The sequence below is a fragment of the Triplophysa rosa genome, linkage group LG19, assembly GCF_024868665.1.
Source record: "Triplophysa rosa linkage group LG19, Trosa_1v2, whole genome shotgun sequence".
Lineage (NCBI taxonomy): Eukaryota > Metazoa > Chordata > Actinopteri > Cypriniformes > Nemacheilidae > Triplophysa > Triplophysa rosa.
The window spans coordinates 10,088,694-10,114,663 of record NC_079908.1 but is presented as its reverse complement, the minus strand read 5'-3'; the positions used below and the strand labels follow the sequence as shown (position 1 = coordinate 10,114,663).

The 25,970-nt window shown below is 38.7% G+C and overlaps 2 protein-coding genes across 9 annotated transcripts in view; one reads left to right on the top strand and one right to left on the bottom strand.

The window, feature by feature from the left end:
• The window catches only part of nrg2a (neuregulin 2a), an 81,541-nt gene extending 66,088 nt beyond the window's left edge, over positions 1 to 15,453 (bottom strand). For all 7 annotated transcript variants that reach the window (XM_057361265.1, XM_057361268.1, XM_057361266.1 and 4 more), the window contains exon 1: positions 15,026 to 15,453. In XM_057361265.1, coding sequence (XP_057217248.1) covers positions 15,026 to 15,437 — 412 coding nt within the window. In that variant the 5' untranslated portion in view covers positions 15,438 to 15,453. The remainder of the gene's footprint in view (positions 1 to 15,025) is intronic.
• A 5-nt stretch (positions 15,454 to 15,458) lies between these two features.
• Positions 15,459 to 25,407, top strand: puraa (purine-rich element binding protein Aa). 2 transcript variants are annotated; one of them, XM_057361273.1, is made up of 2 exons: positions 15,459 to 15,574; positions 21,873 to 25,407. In XM_057361273.1, the coding sequence occupies exon 2, from the start codon at positions 21,947 to 21,949 to the stop codon at positions 22,820 to 22,822; it is 876 nt and encodes a 291-aa protein (XP_057217256.1). In that variant the 5' UTR covers positions 15,459 to 15,574; positions 21,873 to 21,946; the 3' UTR covers positions 22,823 to 25,407. The 2 variants fall into 2 exon arrangements, with proteins under 2 accessions (XP_057217256.1, XP_057217255.1); XM_057361272.1 differs by lacking the exon at positions 15,459 to 15,574 and adding an exon at positions 17,731 to 17,853.
• The last annotated feature ends 563 nt before the right edge of the window (positions 25,408 to 25,970 follow it).

Sequence of the window (25,970 nt, the reverse complement as noted above, 5' to 3'; positions counted from 1 at the left end):
AATTTTAGAGACATTATTTTAAGGTCGAAAACTACAAAGTATTGCTTTAAAGAACCTTTGACTGAATGGTTCTTTGTGGAACCAAAAATTGGTCTTCTATGGCATCGCTGTGAAGAACCTTTTAAGCGCCTTTATTTTTAAAGCAGCACTATAGGCCCCTTTTTTGTTAGTAAACATTGTGATGCGTTTTTGTGGGCGGAGCATCGGTGGAGGCACAAAGATTCCCCTGGCTGCTTTACTAACGCTAGCGAGCATGTTCTGGTGGGTTGTTTTTTTGACAATGACTGGAGAAAATCAGATTTAATTTGAATGTGTAAGGTCAGTAACTGCCTGGGATCTGTACACACTCACTCAATAGATGGACGAACTGTCAGGATTACCTTCCATACCAGTTAAGTGGTCTGACATCCACACATACCAGATAAAGGAATCAAGCATGTATTAGGGTTGCACGGTGTACCGGTGCTACGGTAGCATCGCGATGCTAAAGCTTCAAAATACCCGCGATGCCTCTCTATTTTTGAAACGGTAGTATCGTAGTTAATGTTGCATATGCACATTATTATTTATTTGAACACTTACATCTGCCTTTTTGCGGTGTTTATCTCCTAAACGAATGTGTGTTTTGAATGACTCGGACGAATGATTCTAATTAGCGTTTTGAACGAGTTGGTTAAATGATTCACTAACTCAGTGGAAAATTGACGCCACCTACTGGCCGTCTTAGTTCTGCATTTAAAGTAAGCCTGATATTTCCCTTCATAAAGACTGCTGTATCAATGAAATTTATTACACATTTAAATTAGTTCCCATGTGAAAAATTATCTAGTGTACTTTAGTATTTACTACAGTACAGTAAACTACTAAAACTCATAGGCACTAGTGTTTTTGAGTCTTACCATAGTAGACATATAAGTATACTACAGTATTTGCTACAATTTATCCAACTACTACAGTTAATACAACAAAATATTCTAGTGCAAAGTATAATACAGTTTAGTATAGTAAATACAAAACGTTTCATCTAAATCTGTGTTTTTTTGTATAGATTTGAATTATGAACATGGCACAGCATCGTGATACTACTTCGAGATACTTCAGCTGGTATAGTATCATAAGACATGTTTATGGTACCGTGACAACCCTAGCATGTATAGTAAAGCGAAACTCAGAGCGTATACACGTTTAGATGCTTATATGTACTCTGGCAAACAGTAGCAAATGCAACTAACACACCTGACACGTAACATGAACCTTCTCACTGTTTTCTCTCCCTAATTCTACTAATGCACTTATGAAAACTGTAGAAACAGCAACGGCAAACAGTTTCCTTTATGTTTATTCTCCAGGTTGTTGGCTAACTGCTAACAAAGTTATCTTATATATGCGCCAATATGTGAGAAATAACTTAACTTGTTCCCCGTGTTGTGATTAACGTTAGGTGGGCAAACATGAGAAGCTTTTAGACACATACCTAAACCATAATCCACACCATTTCTACTGGTCCGCTAGTTTCATTGTATTTAACTACAACTGTAGTGGTTTTTTTGGCAAAAACATTACCAAATGTATCTTTTCAAATTTAAACAAAGGAACAGACAGAGTAAAATAAAAGCTTCAAAAACGCAGGAAATCCCAACAGTTAATTTCAATCTAAAATTTCTGCAAGATCATGCAACGATCAGCATTAACTAAGCTTGCTTAAACAGATCAAATGCAATGCACTGCAATGCTTTTACATAACTTTGATGTAATATCATCCACATACAGATATCAAAGGAAACTGGATGTAGTTTTACAGTATTGCAAAATGTCCGTCATTGCATGGGTTAGGCTTTAAATGAATGAGGCCTAAATGGTGCTCAGATCTGTTTCCAATGACTCTACCTATGGACGGCTACTGCCCCGTCAACAAAACCCTCCTCGGTCCACCTCTGAACACCATCAAAAGAACAACCATTCATACTCTTTTAAGCCTTTTCATGTTAAGACACACATCAATCCACTCCTACGACATACCTGAGGAAACAAACACTGGCACTCGATGCGCAAGGAGCGTGCAGCAAAACGTGGCCGGACACGTCCCTCGAGCGGAGCGGGAGTGCCAGCCGACCCTTTTTTTTAGCAATCTGGCGCTCAACGCACAAACACACAGACGCCCTTCCTATGCTCCTTTGTTCCTGAACCTTTTGTTTGTTCATGTCGCAGCCATTGCCTGCTGTATTGTGACAAGGATTATGACTGATCGCTGCATGGGTGAACAGGAGCGAGCCAATGGAAACGTAATGCAACGTGTATGTTACGTGTGCATATATTGAGTGTATACTTAGAGCTTCAGGTGATTCGATATATTTGGGTATAGATTCTAACCCCAGAAGAGAAGATCTAGGAACGAGAATGTTCACCTATAATTATGATGTCCCACGCATATGGTGGACCTGTAATAAGCGTTCTCCTCGGGGAGAACTTTTCTGGAGGCATTTTTTCAAGTTATGATATCAGTGCAAACTATTTACCACACCTGCTAATAAAATTTGTTACAATTTGATTCTTGGTGAATGATTTGGGGCAATGTTTACTGTACAGAATCACAGGAAATTATTCAGAAGGTATACAGAAGATTCAAGATGGGCCAGATTAGAACCTGCTTAACCCACAATGATTAACACAATGACTCAACATCAGTAGCAAGCAGAGATGCACGATACTACATTTGTCCACCGATACTGATAGCCGATTAAAGCCGAGTGATATCTGCCTATACCAATTTTGAAGATTAAACTAATATAACGTTCTGATTGTTATTAACTCATGTAATGACTATTAATATTAAACATCACACTAGTAATGTTTCTTAATACTTTCTTGTCCTCCTTTGATTGACAGGATATACCGGCCCTGATCATCGGCTGGTTTTGAATAGCTAATAGCGTGAAAAATTGCTTTTATCGGCCAGTACTGATTATTGACCAATATAACGGTGCATCATTACTAGCAAGAGTATTAATGAGTAATTTAACCTAAAATGAATTAATGAACCTCATGTCATTCCCAAAAGATATATTTTTGAAGCACACTGGTAACCAAACAACATTTCCCCCATTGACCTTCACTGTATAGACATTTCTCAAAATATCTTTGTTTGTGTTCTACAGAAAAGACTCTCATATAGGCTTTGAACAACATGAGAGTGAATAAGGCAGATGTTTGCACCATGGCACGAAAGACAAACTTATAATAGACAAATTCTACCCAAAGTGAAAATCTAAATTTCTTGATGCACCCTCATGTCATTTCAAACCTCAGTATTTTTTTCTAAGCTAGAGATTTTGCAGATTTTACTGTCATAATTAAGCTCAAAATTACAGAAAAGTACTGCAAAAGTATCATAAATGTGAAGCTCTATACTTCAGTATTGTATTGAATGTACACTCTTAAAAAGGATGTGTTAAATAATGACACACTGTTTGTGTTATGCTTTTTAACACATAATTTGTCATTTTAACACATTTTGTGTTAAATAAACGAAATGAACCACGCAAGTTGTGTAAAAAGTAACACAAAAAGTGTTATCTCAGAAATAACACAGAGATGTGTTGTTTTTAACACAACTGTTTATGTATTTTACATATTGTTATCTAACTGCATAAATAATGAAAGATATTTAAAAATGTATGCACCGTAATATGCAAAAATATGCAAACATTCAAAATAGTCTCCACACCAAACACAATGCTTGTGATTCACATTGCTCATCTGCTTTTCCAGCACCAACAATGATTCATGGGGATTATTTTTAAACACTGCTGTCTCTTACAACCCTGGCAACATATTAAAGGGATAGTTTACCCAAATGAAAATTTTGTCATCATTTACTCACCCTCAGATTGTGCCAAATCTGTATAACTTTCTTTGTTCTGCTAAACACAAAGAAAGATGTTTGGAAGAATGTCAGTAACCAAACAGATCTCACTCCCCATTGACATCCCCAAAGTATTTACTGTATTTTCCCTACAAAATTCTTCGCAATATCTTTCACTGTGTTCATCAAAGTTTGGAACAACTTGAGGGTGAGTAAATGATGACAGAATTTTCATTTTTGGGTAAACTATCCCTTTAACAGGTTCCTTGAAATGACAGCTACTGCATTTGACACGTAAGGGAGATCCAGCTGAAGATGCTGCAGTGCCCTGCAGACGTGTGCGGAGCAGCATGCATGCTGTCTGAACCGGGGGAAGAAAGAAGCGCAGGTGCAAGTGGAGGTCACCTCCCGGGCATCCTTTAGCTGCATGCTACGCATTGGTCCTGAGTGGCAGGATTGTATACATGCTGTATTGCAGTGAGGGAGCGCAGAGACTTACTGATGAATAGTTGATGAGCAGCTTCCAGGCAGAAAGCAGAAGTTAAGATCTTTTCATTCAGCCACAATCCATTCCACCTCTCTCCAGCAAAAAGATCTACCAGAGGGTCGTACTAGCTTTAGGTAGTTCTTTTTTACCAAGATTGTTAGTCAACTTGCAAATGGACCGATACAAATCAGCTACTTTGTTTTGAAACATGGCATTTCATCATCTTTTACCCTCCTTGTCCTTTTCTTCTCTCTCTCCCCCCCACCTTTTTCTCCGTGCCGTCTGCTGTAAAATAGTGTCCATTATTTGAGGGCTGAGTGTTTGGATAATAACAGAGAAGAAAACCATGCTGTGCGTTCTCCCCCCCCCCCCAGAACAGAGAGCGGGCCTCTTTGTTGGGGCCACCTCATAACGGCCCCTCCTTACACAGAAACAAAAACCTCACACGGCTCTCAGCGTCTCTGACACGCACTGCAAATGCCTCACCTGTTACCATGTCCCTCCCCTGCCACATGTCCGCCTACATAACACGTGAGTCAGATGCATTATTTACAACAGAAGGAAATGCTCTCGAGGCAGAGATCAAGCAAACATCACTTTTAGTGTTGGAGAAGTGGAGGGAACGGATGGCGAGCCCTGAACTGAGAGCCATTTAGTCCCTAGAATATTGATAAATTACACAGCAAGCGTAAACAAGCACGGTTAACTTTCTAAGAAATAATCCGGTGGTACAGCACAGCAGAAAAAAACAAAATAATGCATTGAAGAATCTTCAGTTTTAATGCTATAAAGCGATTTCCAATATATTTCTGTAGATGGTTTCATCGAACACACGTGAACACATATTAGATTTAATTTATATTAATAATAACTTAAATTCATATCTTATTGTATATTGATTGTATTAAATTAAAACTATTCAACAGTCTGGGCCACATAATGTTTATATTGTTACCGCTGAAACTGTCTTTAGGCAGAAAGTTTTGTTCTCCATCCAAATCCACTTGAATTTATTCAATCAGCTTGTAGGAAGCTGAAAACATGGATTTTAAGAGCAAACAGCAGAGTATTTGTAGTTTTACATGGGAGTATTTGGGCGCCCTCCACCATAATACTTTCAGCCAAACATTCAAAGAGCCTGTCAGTTTATTTTCCCTGGAGGGTATGGTGAAAAAAAGGGGCCACGAGTTCAGTTAAAACTCAGATTTGCCAGATCACCTCCTATGATCGGACTTCCCCAAATCGTGATGTCAGTGAAAATTCTGTGTCAGTTTTCAGGCCAGCTGCACCTAAGCGACTGCTCATCGCTGGCCATGCAAGAACACGTCTCGCTCCGTCATCAGCCTGCCAGCTCACCTCATTACCGTCTAAAACCAGAGAGCAAAATTAATGTAAACAGTGCAATCGGATTATTAAAGCCTAGCACAAATATACATGCAAACTGTAATTATCGCCGCCCATGCAGCTTGGAAAAGTAGAGCAAATGACCACAACTGCAAAAAAAAGCATACATTCAGTGGATCTTTTATAGTGCTTCAAAAGTTAAAATCAGAAAATACTTTTCTTATAAAAAACAAGCAAATAAAATTCTATATATTAAGCCAAACTGAAGGAGAAAAGAGGGGTTTAGTCTCAAGCCCAAATGGTTCCTTGGATATACAGTAAGCTGATGCTTAGATTCACTTATTATAGCGCCTCCTTATGGCATATAAGCAAAAAACTTTGGGGCTCAGCCTTAAAAGGATAGTTCACCCAAAAATGAAAATTCTGTCATCATTTACTCACCCTCATGTCATTTCAAACCTGTATGACTTTCTTTCTTCTGCAGAACACAAAAGAAGATATTTTGAAGGATGTTGGTAAATGAACAATGGCGGTACCCATTCACTTGCATTGGTTTTGTGTCCATACAATAAAAGCGCCAATTTATTTCCGGTGTCCCTGGAACATCCTGATATTTATGCATCTATGAACATTTTATGCATCTATGAAGCTGTCATTTTAGACAATTTGATCATTCAAAATGACTTTTCCTTTTTTATATGAACCCAAATGTAATGCAAATTGGACTATAGACATGATTTCAAAGTCCATTTCAAATAGCAGGAAAAAATTATTTTAATTCAATCCAATACAGTTCCACTTCGAACAAAAGTTTGTTCATTTATTATAGTGGTACCTAATACATGAATGCACACAGAGCATGAATGGGATGTGGGACATTTCTGGGGATCTGTATCACTTGTCCCTGTGATTTGTTTGACGATGCCTAAAATGTTTAAATAACAGCGGAAACTAAGAACAGAACACACACAAAGGTTCCCGCAGCACCACTGCTTGCATTTCTATGGACTTACAGACATGCCCTTGCAATATTTGCAATAAATGTTATTCTTGGTGGCAAGTCAATCAGGCCCACAATGTAACAGTGCATTAGCACAATTTAAACCTTGGTGATTAGCTACAATTTCCCAATTTTCCTTAATGTCAGATCTGATTCGTGTAACACCACAGTCACACAAACATCTGCAGGGTGCAAACTCTCGGGCCTGTTGCTTACGTTTTTGGGACTGTCAGAATCCTGTTCATATACTGCCTCTAAGTGGTGAATGTGATGCTTTCCTCTGTACATAATTTCCAGACAACCCAGAGACAATGAGCAAGCAACAGGAAAAATAATTAGCTGTTTGTTTTATGTATTTTAAATAAAGTGTGACAAGAATCCTAAATCATAACAATATTGAAATATATAGGGAGAGCGAAAAAGCAAGAGAGAGAAAGTGACAAGTTTTAACAGGATGTACATATAGCCTCTTTCTGGATCTATAACTTCAAAAACACTCAAAAACCCAATTACATTTAGTCATTTAGCAGACGCTTTTATCCAAAGCGACTTACAAATGAGGTAAACAATGGAAGCAATTGGAACAACATAAGGACAACAAAAAGCATAAGCACAATAAAACTGGTCTCATATAGCCTGCCACAGTATACAAAGCTAAGGTTTTTTTTATGGACAGAAAGAGTAGAAAAGAGATAGAAGTCAGAACTAATCGGTCAGGTGCTGACGGAAGAGATGTGTTTTCAGACGATTCTTAAAGATGGCTACAGAATCTGCTGATCTTGGAGCAGCGGGCAGATCATTCCCCCAATGTGGAACAGATCCACAGAACCACTGTCACTACAAGACGTCGTTCATCCTACATCTGACTGACATCTGGTATTTTTCTGTGCTTGTGACATCATGCCTGTATTTATTGCTCATGTAGGTAAAGGAGCATGTAGCAAATTCCTGAAAGCAATTTGCAGAACATCTCCCATCGCCTATATAAATATGCAGCTAACTCATAAAGGGTGTATCTCTCAATTGGTCACTGTGCGCCAGCTACACGATGCTCACTCAAGTGCCTTTACAGTCTAAAACATCCTGAGTCAGATTTACAGCTTGTCAATTACAAGGTATTACGCAGGCTTGACTCTGTCCCATCTTTCTTCACAGCACTTCACAGACAATCCAATCCCTATGGGTCTATTTTCAGAGCTCTTTCAATTTCTCACATGACGGGCAGCTTTGCCACTACTGTAACCCAACAAGGTCGCTTTGGTCACGGATACTGTGGTTAAAGCTAAAAATGATCGCCTTTGTGGGTAAGGAACGTTAACCCTCGCGCAAGTCAGCATTTTCTGCGAAACCAAGAAGTGCTTACGGTAATGAATGTCGTTCTTTATCGTGGTACTGATTTACATTCAGTCCATTAAGAATACTTTCATTATAACAAGGTAGCCAATGTTAAAGGCGGGGTGTCCGATTTCTCTTAGCCGTTGTTGATGTTCAAATCACAAAAAACAAACACACCCCTACCCCCATCTTTCGCTTTCGTCAGCGCTCGGTTCGGCTAATGTCCTTCCTGTGCATTGTGCACCTTACTGCTGATTGGCTACAAGGTTGTTTTGGTACTCAGGCCCGACTCAGTTGTCTAAAGCGTAATTCGGAAATCGGTTACCCCGCCTTTAAGGATGGATTGAAAAATGACCAAAGAATTTAATATATAACATTACATTTGCCTTGTTGGTGGTGCAATACTGTACAGGTTTTAAGAAAAATGGTTAACTTGTGTTTATTTCATTTGAGTTTCTAATGTGAAATCGAAGGGGTTAAGGTCAGCCATTGGGAGCAATTGTTAGTATAACCATTTGACCCAAAATACTCACAATGCATTGAAAAGCAACCCCTTAAAATCTAAAGGAATAGTTCACCCAAAAATGAAAATTCGGTCATCATTTACTTCTTTTGCACAACACAAAAAAATGTTATTTTAAAGAATATTTGTAACCGAACAACGGTGGTACCCATTCACTTGTATTTGTTTTGTGTCCATACAATAGAAGTGAATGGGTACCGCTGTTGTTCGTGTACCAACATTCTTCAAAATATCTTCTTTTGTGTTTTGCAGAAGAAAAAAGTCGTACAGGTATCAAATGACAAGAGTATAAGTAAATGATGACAGAATTTCTTTTTGGGGGTGATCTATCCCTTTAACAGCATGCAAACCAACTCACCAAAGAAGTGAATGTCTCCCCTGAAACTGTTGTTTCACATCTCAGAACAAAAGCAATCTGCCAATTTCAAAAAATCAAACAATCGGCTTTCAGATTGATAAAGAACATTGGATGGATTTCTGGAATACTCTGTTCTGATTGGTCAATCATGCCACAGAGTGTGTTCTGATATCCCAACAGCCACCGCACATCTACAGAAAAAGTGATTTTGAGCCACATATCATGACTACTTTACAGGTTGTTCAGATAATACATAACAAATACATTAGTTCGGAATGTATGAATGTCATTGCAATGTGCAACAAAACAGGCTTGTTTAGGACAATCACATTTTGTACAGAGGAACAAATTACAAGTGAGGGCAAGGTGTTTGCCATCTCAAATAACCTTAGTTTCAAATGCTATTACAGTCTTCAAAATCAGGACAGAAGTATTTAGACTTCTTGGTTGTCAAATGTCAGGGAACATCCATAGTTAATGTACTGAACCACTTATGTGGTTCCTCTGTTAAGTCAACTTTTATTAACTTGATAAAAAAATATACAGCTACAGCATTTGACCTTGGAATAAATGGGTTAAAATAAGTGTAAAATAGCTAAAAAAAAACAAAATGCAGTCAGCCAAAAATCTAGCAACTTTTGTGTACTGCCCACAAGATTTTTGGGACCACTATATAAAAACCACACAAAATAATAACAGATTCCTGGAGGTATTGAGTTGTTTGGTGAGAGAACTTGTTTACTGGTTAGTGCTAAACACCGTCTGCTGTGGATGTTGATATCACGGTATTATGGCTTGTGAAAGCAGGAGGTGGTCACTACTGAAGGAGAGAAAACTCTAAGCCAACTCTAAAAAGCTAGTGGGTTTCCTACAGTCAAGTTCTCAAATAGTTTTATTATTCTTAACATCCAGACAAAAATATTATTTAGGATTGATTCCAAATTTTAATTTTATCAGCATTTCTAGATGTATTGTGGTCATTCCAGTCCAGTGTCTGCTGAATTTCAACAAAATCAATCCTCAGGAGTGACATAAAAGGGATTTTCACACTGCACTTAGATAACCCCGGGTTATCTTCGTTCTAAACCCCACTTTTAACCCCGGGTTAACGAACATTTCACACTTGTAATTTTTGAAGAGGGGTTATCCCCGCATTTTACCCGGGGTTATGAAACCCTTCTCCGAAGCAGGTTTAGCACAGCTATGGAATGATACGACCAGACGCTTAGCAACGGACACCCAATCAAAAACTGAACAGCACTTACCTCATTTCACAAGCCGTGTACAGTCACAGAAACTCTGTGCGCTGTGTAAACAATCCTTTGAGTTTTTTATGTGTTTGAGTAAGTAACGTCTTAGGAGGCTGAAATCAGCCAACGGCCAATTTACGAGGCGTCATTTTTCCCCGGACGAGATATTCGGTTATTTAAAGGTTATTTTATCGGTTATTTTTATTCAGACAGTTTGACGCTGCAGTATTTATCCAATCATGACTGTTGACACCACAAATATGGAAATAAGAATGTTAACCCAGGGTTTAGTGATGTACAGTGTGAAACGTGAAACAGATAACCCAGGATTCTGTTTACCTGGGGTTAAGAATAACCCGGGGTTAACGATTTCAAGTGTGAAAAGCCCAAAAGTCATCGAACAGCAATGTGAAAGACTGACAGCATAACAAGACACATGAAAACTGTGATAAAAATCGAGGTGATCATAAAAAAATGTATAGTAGAACTTTTTCTAAATACATGTACAGATATGACCGTTTTATTGCTTAAAAGTAAATATGAACTTGTTTTCTTTGCAGCATTTGAGGTCTGAAAAAAAAAGAACTGACCCGTTTCTCCAGTTTTCATTTTCTGCAAATAGAAACAATATTTTTATTTTAAATTTGGGAGAATAATTGTTAGTTCACAGAACAAAAATTATTTTAAAAAATGAAATATAAGGATTATGTATCATACGGTGGCAAAATGTCAAACCACATAATGAGACGCCAGATACTCTTTCTGCAATGTAAGACAAGCAATGGCAACCGTCCTAGATAGGAATTACATCTAGATTCCTGCTGGCCAAACTGCCAAAGCTAAGGTGATCTGCTGAAGTTTGCAGAAAAGAGAGAAAGAGAGGCTGAGAGCTGACAGCGATTATCATGAAGTAATTAAGTCTAGGTAAAAACACATGATGCAGAGTACAGCTGAGACACAAGAGACCACAGTCTGCCTTCACACCCCTAGTCTCCTGTCAGCCCTGCATTCTGTAAAACAGCGATGAAGAGGCGCACAGTGTATGAATCCATCTCCAGAGGGAGGATGCAGAGCAACCTACACAAACATTCATCATCAGAAGTGACCAGGATCGATGGGAAGCCTGTCTTCTGTGTTCCACCTTCAGTCAGACGATCTACAATGCCTCTTTCACCCAAGAGTCATTCACAGCCATCATTCAACAACCAACGCTCAGAGGGACGTTCTGTACCGGCCTGGACATGGAAGAGCCATTAACTGAGGACAATGGGAGTTATTTTGTAACGAGCTATGACAAAAATAGCTGCTGTAAATATACAACAAAATATAGGAATGAATTTTGTGTGTATATTGTTTGTTATGCACTTTTGCATTTTTTCTCCACTCATCTCATGGACACACAAACATAACCAACTGTATTTACTGTAATGTTCAAGGTTAGTTGTTATGATTTCTGACCAACAAATAGTGTTTCACATTATTCTTGTTACAAGCTTTTTCATATGATGTGCACTGTAGCTTCGGGGAACAGTGTATTTTGTTTTCATTCATATCTAGAGGGGAACTGACGATAAATCTGTTTTTGATTAGATGGCAGGTTTTAGTTTAGGTTCTCAAACTATAAATCAATACGATGTCATTTTAAAGGAAATATACAGAAATATACAGAAATATACAATATACAGTATACAATATACACGTGAAAGACTGGCAGCATGACAAGACACATGAAACTATGAAACAAATCCAGGTTATGACATACAAAAATATTTTTTTAGCTTTTCCTAAATACATGTACAAATACTATTGTATTGCTTAAAAGTGAACATGAACTTGTTTTCTTGACAGTATTTGAGGTCTGAAAAAACACAGGGCATCTTTTTTTACCTGTTTCTCCAGTTTTCATTTTCTGCAAAGAAATGCAAATTTTTTATTTTTTATTTTATACATTTCAAGAAATATTGTTAGTAGTTCACAGAATGAAACAAAATGGATATTTTTACTTAAACACATACCTATAAATAGTAAAGTCATAATTTTGAAATGGTCTCTTAATTTTTTACCACAGCTATAGTTATAATAGTATTAATGCATGGATACTATTTTATTTTATTATTAATATTGTGCCTTTTGGAAAAGCTAACAGGAGACATATATGCAGCTGAGACCATGTTCCTTTAAATAACACAAAAGTTAACAACAAGTGATTTCAGAATCCACCAAAACTCCTTTAGGGTTAAGAAAAAAAGGCGAATAACTGCGTTTTAGCAAAATTGTACCTTCTCAACAATCTATCATCCTAAAGAATATAAATATTAATTTGTTTCAGAATACTAACACGAAAAAAAACTGGCAAGTTTACATAGGTTGCTTATGTCCAGCTCATGAAACAACATATCTGAGCGAAGGTCTCTTTGTCTGAAGGGAATATGTGTGGGCGAGCTGCAGAGAGAAATTTTCTTTTCTTGGAGCTATGGAAAGTGGGCCATGCTGGAAGAGTGTATAATCCTGCTTTGGTATCCAAAATATCACCAAGCCTATGAAACTATTGTTTGTGGCTTAACTAGAGGGTGACCCACCCGAGCTTTCAACATTAAGACTGCACTGTAATCATCAACTTCCTCCTCAGTTATTGTACTGTTAAAACCTAATCCAGCTTGTAAGTGAGATATGTGGCCTTTTATCGCTACATCTCCTCAGGCAGTTCTCTTGATATAGCCCTTTGAATCATGCTCTATTTTACAGAGTTAAATTATCCATGTTATTCAGGAACCCATTGGGATTTAATTACGACAGGATGTCGGCCCAAAAATCCTCCTGTAAAAATGCTTTTTACAATAAAAAAGTCCTCTCACTCTCTAAATAGACAGACAAACATCTATATTAAATATTTAAACAAAGAGAATACTTCCGACGTATGTGCCTCATAAATAAACCCTTCCCTCAGTGCATGTCAATCACCAGCTGTTATTCTTGTCCCACGTCATGCAGTTTTGCCCAAGAGCAATTTCAGATCAATGATATTGAGCCACGGGCAAATTCTCGACTGCCACCTCGATGCAGCTGTGACCTCCACACATGGGAATCACACATACAGAGGAGCCTCACAAAATGAGAGCCATTTCAATAACTTCGCTCAACGTTATCACAACAGGTAAGAATTAGCCTATCACAAACAATGGTGACGAGGACATATACTCTTTTTGATAAATACATTTTGGAGGCAAAGAGAAAGATTTACTGACACACACAACATAACTGCACCCACCCAACTGTCTGTCTCTTCGTGGGTGATATGTAGGTCTCCATCTACCAAAACCTAGACAAACTGTCAAAACACCTGCATTTACAGGCTTTCAATAAGCTGTCATTAGGGACAAGGTGAAGAAACATATTTTTAACCACAAAACTTAAGGCACCTGGCATATTTGAAAGCAGAATAAATTGGAGAAGGACTCAAGCTTCCCAATTTGAACTGCACTCTGTCCAGAGATACATACTGTAGAACCAGATCACGACCATCATCCTTTGCAGCAGCCCCCTTTGAATCAGGCACAGGCGTCTTGAAACATCGCTGCAAAACTGAATGTTCAACTGAAGCAGCGGTGGTGGTCTGCGCCCTTCTCATCAACAAGATCAATATTACCTTGATGTATTCAATGAAGCCTTTATGTAGAACAGGCGAGTGTCACCTGTTATTCATTCTCATCAGAAAGAAAAGACTTCAGTCAAGTTAAAGCCTGTTGTAAATAATTGTGTTGCAACACAAAGTTCACTGCACAAGTTCACAAATTCCTCACGTAACTAATGAGAAGAAAAGAAAGGGCAAAGTCATCTGCATGTTGATCTTTGATAAGAAGCCACGGGACAAGATTTTCAACGCCCGACGAGCTCAATCAAAGCGCTAGGCCTCTGTACCACACGCAGCTATGAAAGCATTTATAAGATACAGCACCTTGGACAGCGACAAAAAACTTGACGTCAACCACAACAACGTGTTACTTGTTTCGCAAGAAGACTTGTGGGAAAACTTATACAGAGAGAGGCAGTACCGCATAGTTAGATCGCAACATGCACTGTCATTTTTCAAAGGATAGTGAGTTTTGAATTGACGCGTTGAATCTTCAGTAGCCCATAAGAGATGACTGAAGGTTAAATGGCGTATTATGCTTTCGAGGAATGTCCTGTCCTGCATCGCAAAGAAAAATGAAGTGATTACATTAACCCATATTTACCTAAGAAGAATATAAATCTGAAAACAGGACGACGTTAGATATACTGTAAATCTGAACGACGTCAACATGACTATAGGAAGTGATTTCAGTACAGTTTTAAAGAACCAACTCCCTGTGCAATTGCTCTGGAGGAGCATTAAGCGCATACCAGCAACTTTCTATTAACAAAGTAATGAGCCCAATCTCTATATATCGGCAATCGGATTGAATCCTCCACTAAAATATGAACACCTTCTTATCTGAGAACAAGCAACCTGTATTTGCTTATGGGCCCTATCCAACTGTTACGCCATACCACTAAGACAGCTCGGTTCAAGTACAAAATTGCTTTGTAAAGAATTCAAGTATTATCAAATAAGAAGTAAGTACGCGCGTGCGAGCGTCTGTGAGCGTGCGCGTGTGCACAACATATGTCTTTTCATATGTCAGACGATACCATGAAAACCCTTAACCGTTTTGTTCCTGCCCAATATTGCTGCATAGACGCCCCCACAAGCACCCATCTGTTACTTACACCAAACATTTTGATGTCATCCGCACTACACTTAAGCACAAAAGCGAAATGCACCGTAAGTGTCAATGAAACGCATTTGCGATGCGCAGAAAACATATTTTGTGGGAATAAACTTACCGCAGTCTTCACACAAGATCCTGCCAACATCCTTTTTCAGATTCTTCTCACTCGTATCTAAGGGAGCGAAGGATGCTTTGAAAACCAATGGCTCGTCAGTCGGGTCCATGAAAAATATATACTTGTGATTCTTTTTCACTTTAGCGCACGAAGTCTCTGAGCCAAATTCCCCCACGGTGACGAGCTGCTCCCGCTCCAGACCCCCGCTGTTCCGCGGCCACACGTCCAGGACTTTGACATTCACACTATACGGCTCCTCGGATGCGTTCTGACGCGCGGACTGCACCTTGCCTTCAATCACCACGGCGGATCTGTAAGCCTGGTCCTGCAGGGAATTCAAACTCGGGGAGTAGCAGGCGAAGGAGACCCCGATGAGCAGCATGGATAAGTGTACCGAATCAAGCCTCCTCATGCCGCCTGCTTTGGCTCGATGGTCGGTGGTCGCGTTGCGGCAGGGCTCTCTCGGCTACGGGGAGATGGCGGTGGAGCTGGGTTGAAGGAAGAGACTGCAAATAGGCTCCAGTAGCACGGCGGCGCGGCAGACCTTGCGTAAGTGTCCATGCCATCGGGATCCTCTGCTTTATTCCGATAAATTTGCAATAGGGAAATACCAGCTGAGAACCGGAAACAGCGTAATGGTGCTGGGCTAATAAAAATCCCTTAACCGCATTCTGCCGAAGCGCATCCGAAAAATGTAGGAAAAGTCGTGGATGTTCCCTCCAGCGAAGACACTAGCAGGTATCCGCAAGACGCCGCCAGTCAATCTTTGCCCAAAAATTGCAGTGGTGAGCGCGCCCTGCTCGGCGCTGACTGCTCTATATCTTTCACTGCAGTGAAATGTGAATGCTGCAGTAAACTACTACTTTCGTTAACCACTCACTGCAAACGTAATAATCCACGGTTTTGCACTGTTGCCGTGTCCCTCCTGCCCCGTCTCTCTCCGCCACCCCTTATCTATCAGGAAGGAAATATGTGTGCGGTAAGATTCCCCGCACCGACGACAGATTCACGGCTGGGGTGCTGAAAAGAACGCCCATGCGCCGGCGTGAGTCTTTAGTCTCCGACACCCCGAGAAAAATGATCAATCCATGATCTCTCCCATGACCGATCCTTACGAAACAAAAATAAGAGAGCACCAAAACGTATGATTCATGCAAGCATCCAGTTTAAACCTCCCTTTAAACGGAAACGCATTAACGTGATGCTTCCAGAGAGTGCGATGCCAACAGTGCGAATGAATCTCACTGTGTCGGATTTTTCAACCGACGGCTTTGAATGAGTTTTGCTTCTCATTCCATTACTAATTCATGCCCTGCATTCAGGTCACATTCGCCGCTCTGCCTCAAAGAAAAAAATGATAGTGAGGCGTTGCATCAAATCTATAGGCAACGTCTGCTATCCGTTGCACTGCTGATACATGCACGAATGTGAACATTTTTACCAAATCAAATGGGAAACTCCGAAGGTAGCGCAGACTGCATCAAACTCTAAAATACAAGAAGGTAAACCATTTATTAACACGAATAGAAAAAGAAACATAGTTTAAAACGAGATTATCAGAAGTCGAAGGGTAGTGTAATACATAAAAAAACTAAATCCTGACGTAGAGAACGGAATGAAGAGTGAACCTGTGGATCTGCAAAGGAGCGTAAATAAAAAATTCACGGAGAGCGACATCTGCTGTTCTGTGCGCAAAGGACGTGAGGCCGAAACACATTTTAAACATATGAAATGACCGTTTGAGTCATAGGTCGAAAGGAGCCAAAGTCGTGGTGATTCAGACTGTCTAGTTTACTCATTTATGTATAATCATAAGCGACCAGTGCACAGATTAAAGGAAAAGGCACCATTGTGACAGTTCATACATTGCCCTTTGCGCTTTTACTAGTTCAAATCGGCTTCACCACGAAAACTTGTTCTCATATCAAATACTTTTTTTAATGTATAGACAATCACATTTAAGTTAATAACGAACATTTTCGACAACATTGCGGTGATGATCCATGACAAGTCTAATGGGTACTGTCCATGGTTCTGAAACAAAACTGCCCCAGACCTCCCACTAACAAAAGTAGCCGGCACAGTGACAAGCACTAAAACTAGCCTTTGTCCACTTACAGACAAGACCAGATTCCGTGGTTCCAATTGTTTCGAGCTTTGTCTCCGTCCAAAACATTCGGGCTGATATGAATTAAAGTGATCCGAATTCGTGAAATAGTTACGAATATAATTCTACTTTCTAAAGATCAAACTGAGCATGCAAATCACTCCAGACACTGCTGAACACCAATAACTTTATTAAATACCACTACGTTTTCATGCAAGAGACATGCAAACGAAAGTCCTGAATATGTTGCAAACATAATAAATGAATTATAATGGTTTAATTTTGTCATGCACCCTATAGGCAAACTGATTTACCCAAAATACGCAGGAAAAAATCTTTGATTTCAGAAGAACATTACGTTTAACTCCAATATAGATACGTTTTGAAATATTTGCTTCAGCACAGCTTCTATGACTGAAGCAGCTCCAGCTGCAATATCAAGAAAGCAACAGTGCGAGGCGCACGAGCCATTTGCTTTTCCCCAGCTGAGCGTGCTGACATCAGACCGCACGCGCACGGCGTTGAGCTCGTGCGTGCGTCCGTCTCCATGCCACGACTCGCTCTTTCGTTCCATCTTGTGAACGGCGCATCGGTGAAGCGGCACCGCGGCAGTGTTTACAGTAGGCCTTCGGGGCTTACAGGTTTCCATCATTGTTTTTGACAGTGGTCAACTGCGAAGGGCTTGCACAAGGGCTAACGCTCTGCCTGCAGACTGAGCGGGGTAAGATATGCCGAACCACGTCGCTCGTTATGAGGTCTGCGACTTTGGCAACAGCACTGCACTTTACGATGATATGTCATGGTATTTTGCCTTATATTGTTTTTAAACGATTTAATTTGCGCTCCCGTGGGCAGATTACAGACTGCTTGCGCAAACTCGGTAACCGTTTACAGTGGACAGACAGCGATGCTGTCACACTCTGTTGCGGCAAATCCAGTGTGCCTTTTAAGTGTGACTGTGACATACCGTTATGTGTTCAAGCTAACAGAGTTCGACCAAAAACAAGTACACCTTTGAGTAATGTTCAGGGTTCGGAACCATCAATACATCTTTCCTTCACATTATTTTACTTTTATACGCAATAACATTGTGTTAGGCCCACATTAAAGAGTGCATGAGAAGTTTTAAACGACAAAAAGATGCTTAAGTTTCTATTAAGAATGGCCAGTTAAACCACAATACAAAGCCACACAAAGTCAGTGACCACCTGTTTTTGATTCAAGATAATCTGACCTAATATCAATGACAAAAACAATAGATATTTAGACTAGAAAACGTTCTGGAAACATGAAAAACAAGGAAACTTACATTTTTATTAATTATATATTCTGTTTATAAAGGTAAAATAGAATTTTTAGAATTTTTTAAAGCGTATTTTAGAATACTAACAGTAAAATATAAGCACTGCGTTTAAATACATTTTTCCAACTGGAATATAACGGATGCTGTTTGTGTTGGGCATATGTTCGGCGTAAAGCAGATTCTGGCGAGAAATATTAAAATATTACAAAAATAAATTGTCTGGTACATATAATCATTTTATGTATTTTAGATATGTTGTATGCTTAAAATAGACCACTGCATGTTCTTCATTGCTTTATTTCCGGACTGGGAAAAATGCATGTACAATTTTATATTTCTGTTTCTTCCTTAACAATCACGAAAATATATGCATGGAAAGAAATGCATAAGTTCTCTCACTTGGATTGTTGTTACTTAGAGTTTTATAATTAAATTGTTTTTGGTATATTCTGGATGCTGTTTATATATTTTTAATACAGAATTCCACAGATTTATTTTAAAGGCATAAATCAGTCTTTTGTATGAATTCCACCAAAATGCATTTTATAATCAAATTCTCTTTCATTACAGGCTTTGCATGATTTTTATTTTTTTCAGAAGACTTTAGTTTGTACTATAGTTCACAGCTGTAACTTTCAACATTGATTGATATTAAAATGCAACAATATTGTCGTATTTACAATGCTGTGATATTTCAATGTTTTTAGCATATTTGTGATGTTACAGGATATCATTGTAACGCATCAGAACACTTAAATTCAAAATATTGCCTCTGTTCGTTCCGTCAAAACCATAGGCCTACTTTATTTTGCTTTATTTTACACCAAGGGGCTGGGAAATTTTAATCAGATTACTAATGAATATAACAATTATTTTGAGGTTAAAAATATGAAAAAAAGATTAATAAAACCGTTTAAAAATAAATGTCATAGGCTTTGTTTAAGAAAGCGATAACTGATTTTCCAAGGTTAATAGACAGCATTTTAATAAGACTGAATAATTGTTCAGTTAAGTTAAAGTAATAATTATTTGTTTATAATATTACTGAAATTATCAAATTTCGATTTTTGTTGTATATATTTGTAAAATAACAACGTGTTTGAGTATGGACAACATATAAAAGAGAGAAAGAACACATACAATAAGTGTTATAAATTAAAGCATCAAAGTCTGTTACAATAACAATAGCCATTTAAGATTATAAAACCATTTAAAAGCGTGTTTATTAACGAATGTATCATTTTAAATCTCTATTACATTGTCAAATATTTTACATTAATCCCATGTATTTTGAATGGCCATAAAATCTATGCTAGATTTGATTACCATTAGGCCCTAACCCTAACCTTTAAGATATTTGACTATTTTTTAAATAATTTAGTCTAGTTCTTTTTTATAATAAATAAACCAGTCACCGAAATAAACTGTAACTTATAACTCAACTGTATATGGGCTAGAAATCCATATTTTGTAATAGCTTTATTGGGGATGCGACGGACAGTCGTCACATTTTTTTACTCCAATGAATATTGATCAGTGCAGTTTTTTGAAAGTCAGATGCCTTACAGACTTATAGCCATTTTAACATGTTTATTTTCCGCGAATAGCCTAATATAGGCTACAGTTTATTAAAGAAAAGTTGAACTTAAGTAACAACAAGCTTTAGCCTACAATAGGGGGTTGTCACACTGGATCTTACATTATAGAAAATATTTTCTTATATAATATGTTTATTTTAATATTGTAATTATTTTATTATTAACTGTTGTTTCTATCCATTTCACTTGTGACAATAATGACTTCAAAGAGTTACGTTTCAATAAACCTTCAATAATTACATTCAAAGTATCACTTATAAATAATTAAATTCAAAATAAAACTCACCACTGCAAGCTATTTTTATTCAACTTAAAATTGTGGGGCAGAAAATAAACCATACAATTTTGTATCTCGTTTTTCTGATTGACCTGATTTTTTTTTCCAGGGAAATACAAAGGACTGTTATCGACATTTCAGGGTTCTAAGTTCAAGTAATATTAAATAATAAAATTAAATAATAATTAAAATGTAATAATAAAACAATGGAAAATGCACAAAACTTTTGCAAGTTATTAAATTGTATACATTTGTAAAATATATGTGACAACTTGCCCCGATATAAACATTTTACTCTGTCAGTACAACGTTTCGGTGAAAGTAATCCTTTATTAGCCTATATAGCTGACCCTTGCCTGAATGTATGGTAGCGTGAATATGTTCACATTATAAACCCTAATTTAAGAGGGTTTAAGGGTTGTTTTTAGTAACAACTAGTTTTAAAAACTGTAGCCTATTTAGAACTAGTTGTTTTAAATCAACATATAAAACTGGAAAATACTTGATGGAAAACCTTATAGTTTTTGCAATTCCTAACAAATAACCCCAGCTTTATATTGTCTGAGAAACCGCCGTTTTGGGATGGTTCGCATTCATTGTCTTCTTATTCACGCGACGTTTGTTTTAGTTGTTCGAGATATAATCTTTACTTTCAGATTAGGCAATTGTGCTTATTCCGGTCAACCGCTTTAGGATGTAAATTAGAAATAAAAATGAATCCTAAAACTTAACCGATACATAGGTTTCCTGCAAAAGGCCTTGAAACAGCTGAACACAAAAATCTTTTAGACAGAAACCACGCAATACATTCAGTGTTAATTATTTTAACCAGCAGCGAACATGTGCTTAATCTAAAAAGAAACTTTATATCGCTAAAAATTCTGTAGTGGTTATTTTCTAAAACAACAACATTTTTTGGTGCATATCTTTATTGGTTGACAGATGAATGTAAATATAATTTGTTGTCATTTTAAGATTGCAATTTATTCTTGTTTTTAGTTGAGCTTGCAGATAATTGAATAGGCTAAAGTATGGACAACTAAATCCAAGACTAGCCCGACAGATGTGTGTCAGGTCTCTCTCAGAGTCAACCTCTTTACCTAGGCTACAACAAAATTTCCCATTTAAATTGCGCAAATTCTTAAATATTCGTCCTCGAAATAAGACTATTAAGATAGGCTATAGAAAGAAGCGTTTTCCCTTTTAATAGACGATTTAATCCACCATTTTATCATCTGTTTAGCAATCGTTTCAACACGAACCAAAGTCCTCGGACGATACTTAACCCAAATAAAAATGTCTGTATCGACGGTCAATTGATCTATATTCGATTTGTGTACAGCAACACCCATATGAAATAACCTGTAAGAATAACGGAAGACAGCGCAGCGCACGCAAGTTTTCACAATAAACATTTCCTAGCACAAACCTACAATGTGATTAGGGAGTATGACTAAAACCTATGCGGTCAGTCTACGGTGAAGGTTATTGCATTTACTGTCAGTATCCCTATACCGTGAAAGCACTGCTCTGAACAGCGCTCGTCTCCTCTCCTCACGCAGATCTCGCGAGAACGGTGGCGTGGCTGGTTGGCAGTAAGCTTGCAGTAAGACAGAGGGAGAAGGCAGGCAGCATCATGGCGGACAGAGACAGTGGAAGTGAGCAGGGAGGAGCAGCCACAGGCCCGGCTGTCGGTTCCGTGCACCCAGTGGCAGGAGGGGCGGGCTCGGCTTCCGGGCTGCAGCACGAGACGCAAGAGCTCGCCTCGAAGCGGGTTGACATCCAGAACAAGCGCTTCTATTTGGACGTGAAGCAGAACGCGAAAGGCCGCTTCTTGAAGATAGCCGAAGTCGGGGCCGGGGGAAACAAGAGCCGCCTCACTCTCTCCATGTCCGTCGCTGTCGAGTTCCGCGACTACCTGGGCGACTTCATCGAGCATTACGCCCAGTTAGGGCCGAGCAATCCGGACATGGCGCAGGACGAGCCCCGGCGAGCGCTAAAGAGCGAGTTCTTGGTCCGGGAGAATCGGAAGTACTACATGGATCTAAAGGAGAATCAGCGGGGCCGCTTTTTAAGGATCCGACAGACCGTCAACCGGGGGCCCGGTTTGGGATCCACGCAAGGCCAGACGATCGCTCTTCCAGCGCAGGGACTAATCGAGTTTCGCGATGCCCTCGCCAAACTCATCGACGACTACGGAGTGGAGGACGAGCCCGCGGAGCTGCCCGAGGGAACCTCGTTAACTGTGGACAACAAGCGCTTTTTCTTTGACGTGGGCTCCAATAAGTACGGGGTGTTCATGAGGGTAAGCGAGGTTAAGCCCACCTATCGCAACTCTATCACAGTGCCCTACAAAGTGTGGTCCAAATTCGGGAACACTTTCTGTAAATACGCGGACGAAATGAAAAAGATTCAAGAGAAACAGAGGGAAAAAAGGGCATGCGAGCTCCAGCAGCAGCAGCAGCAGCAGCAGCAAGAGGAGATGCACGGAGACGCCGGCGACGAGGATTGATAGTGGAAGGAAAACATGCAAAAAAGAGTAACATAAAGAGAAATTATAAGTAAGAAAACTTTACAGTACAAAAAAAAGAAAGATACGTAAAAGATTTAACTGTTTAACTCCAAGGGAGCACTACCCACAAAAAAATACAAAACCACCACAGACTGACAGTTAAGATTCAACACCCATCGCTGGACGTTATCCACTTACCCATCATTAATACAGTAAGCGGCTGCTAAACAGAGTAATAACATTATATATGAACTGTCTTTCCTACTTGACTACAACAGAACTGAGTGTTTTATTTCCCTTATTAACCGAGGACTTTTTTACAAAGGTGTTTGCGAATGTTCACATGGAGTTATCGCCGAGTTATGAGGAAACAATTCCTTTATATGTGAGCTAATGACTTCAGCACAAATCAGATGTTTTCGTTTGTTTTCTTGTTTCTTTTTTTTTTTATCCAAAATTGAACATCACCTGAAGAGGAGGTTGTCATGGTTGCCATGCCACTAGATATTTACAAGCATCACATATGAGGGCTAGCTAGGGATCTTGATGTGACATTATCAACCTGTTGATCAGTCTCTAAGAGGTACAGAGGTCGCTGTGTGCAGGACAGGGTTTGATCTACAGGACGTTTGTGGTGTGGTGGCTGACCTCTCGGCAAACGTTCTGAGGAGTATTACCAGTGTAATTTTTCAACTGAAGTTATTGTCATGCAGATGATATGCTATGTATTTGTGTCTCGTTGTCATGCACAGTGTATAAACAAAGGTACTCCGGTAAGAGCAATGACAACCGGAACGAAAGAGCTCTTTTTTAACATAAACGTTAACCCATGATCTACCAGACCCCTCGAATTAAACATACAAAGTATCGAATGAAAATGCTAATGTAGAAGACAAAGTATGATTTTGTGAATCAGATATATTTCAGTGGAAAAGAAAACACCCCACGTTTTTAGTGGGGGATTTGACAAACAATCTGTAAAAGGGTTATATAAAAAATATATAAAGAGAGATATATATATCAGTCTACCAATGAGAGTTTGAGTGGCGCCAAGGAATGCTGTAGTTGCATGTTAACCTGTACACAGCCACATTGAGGTGGATTTCTCAATGTTTGTCCTCAAGGACTCTTCTTTGTAATGTTTTCAATGTCAATAATGTTTGGTCAGGTAGTCGAACTAATACAGATATTCTTTTAAGGAATGAGTTAATTAAAGACGCGAGAAGCGTGTGTAAATAATAACAATATATCAACTCTTGACTGTTTGATCAGACATAAATGACAAGTCTTTTTTCACGGGGTCCTTGAGGACCTGTGTTGGGAGACCCTGACTTTAATGAAACTTGTTGGGGAGCATACTCTTCAGCATTAAACAACCTGGTGCCTTACAGACTCTGCATGCTTATACACTGGCTGGTGCTTTGGATCTATGTTTGGGTTCTTGTTTTATTTCGTTTTCTCATCTGTTTTGTTTTGTTTGGTCCTGCCCCCTTCTTTATGCTATTGCATATGTCATGGTCTAATGGGCTGGCTTGGTTTCTTAATGAAAAGAAAATCGTTGTTCACAGGTTTGATAGTTTTCCTCGTACAAGGTGTTGGTAAGCAGATGAGCCTTCTTTTCGATCAAATGTCAGCTTCGTGCTGACCAAAAGAAGGTTTGTTTGCGTTTTCTGCTGACCGGGTTTAGCTCGCGACAAAGTTTTTTGTAGTGAGGTTAACTTTATCGTACATAGTTTGGCAGCACCGTGTCATCTGTCACAGACCAAAAGCCTAGTTTGGGTTGTGAGGCCAAGACATCTTTTTTCCTTTCCCTAACTTTAGTATTGCTTCACACAATTTGTCATTTCGGAAACTCTTGCTCACTACGTTTTTTTTCTTCTCATTTCTCTTTTATTTTCTTCCCAGTGCTATATTACTGTGTGCAATATTGAACGTGCCAATGTTGGCAATATATGTATATCAATTAAATATATGATTAATATTTGAAAAGCATGTGGCTGAAACCCACGTTTATTTCTTTAAAGGTTTTTGTTTCTTTAAAGCCTTCTATATGCACAAAAAAGGTGTGTATCTGGAAAAGAAACCAAGCTTCTTCCAGTTAGGTGAAGTGAACACATAGTTAGGTGAAGTGAAACATTTTTGTAAACATTCATTTTACAAAAGCACCCCAGTTTTGTCTCTGTTCCTCTTAACAAGGGAGGGAGGGTTAGGGGTTACTGGAATTGGGATATGAAATGATGGGGGTGTTAAGGCCTTTGGGTATGGGGCAATGAATATACAGTATATCCTTAAGTTCCTCTCAAATTCATGGGAACATGCTAATGAAGGTGTGACCTCTTCTGTCTTCAGTGATTGATGTCAGTAGCACATTGCTGTCCTAGCTGGAGAAAATGTCTGACCAATGTTTGTTTGAAAATGATCTTGACAAGGAATGCCTTGTGCCGTTTTTTTTCTTTATCTGTTAACTTATGTTCCTTCCCTTTGCAAAAAGGATCACTGAATTACTCATTCGGCGGTTATGCGTCAAATATAATTTATGTACATTTTACAAATTAAAAAAATTAAATAAAAGAAATGTTAATTTACCCACCCACGAAAAGAATGTTTAATATCAATGTTTCTGTGTTTTCTTATATGCAGTGGCTGTTTGCTGAGGTTGATATTGAGGTTCTGACTTCCATGAAGTTTTCTCTGTGTACATATAGTTGATGTAGCACATTTAAAAGTTTAGAAAAAAATATTTTCTTTTACTGAATCTGACCTGAAGCATGCACACTAACCGTTTTGTAATACGCGTGTCATCTTGTCATTTGATGCAATCTTTCCTGTATGGGTAATATCCGTTGGTTCCAGTGGTTGACATTTTCTAAGGATGTGTGAAGTCTTTTGTCGTCTAACATTTTTTAAAACAATATATGCTTTTAAGAATATGAGATAACATAGCTACTACAGTGTGACTGAAGGGGTCTTTTCTCAGATTGAAGGGGTCATATGACACGGCTAAAACGAATATTATCGATGTTTCAGATGTAATGCAATGTGTATACACGATTTAAGGTTCAAAAACACTGTATTTTCCACATACCGTGCATGTTTGTATCTCCTCTTTGCCCCGCCTCTCTGAAACGCACAGTTTTTTACAAAGCTC

Excerpts from the sequence above, each read along its gene's own strand:
- puraa (XM_057361273.1), top strand. The coding sequence starts at position 21,947 with ATGGCGGACAGAGACAGTGGAAGTGAGCAGGGAGGAGCAGCCACAGGC.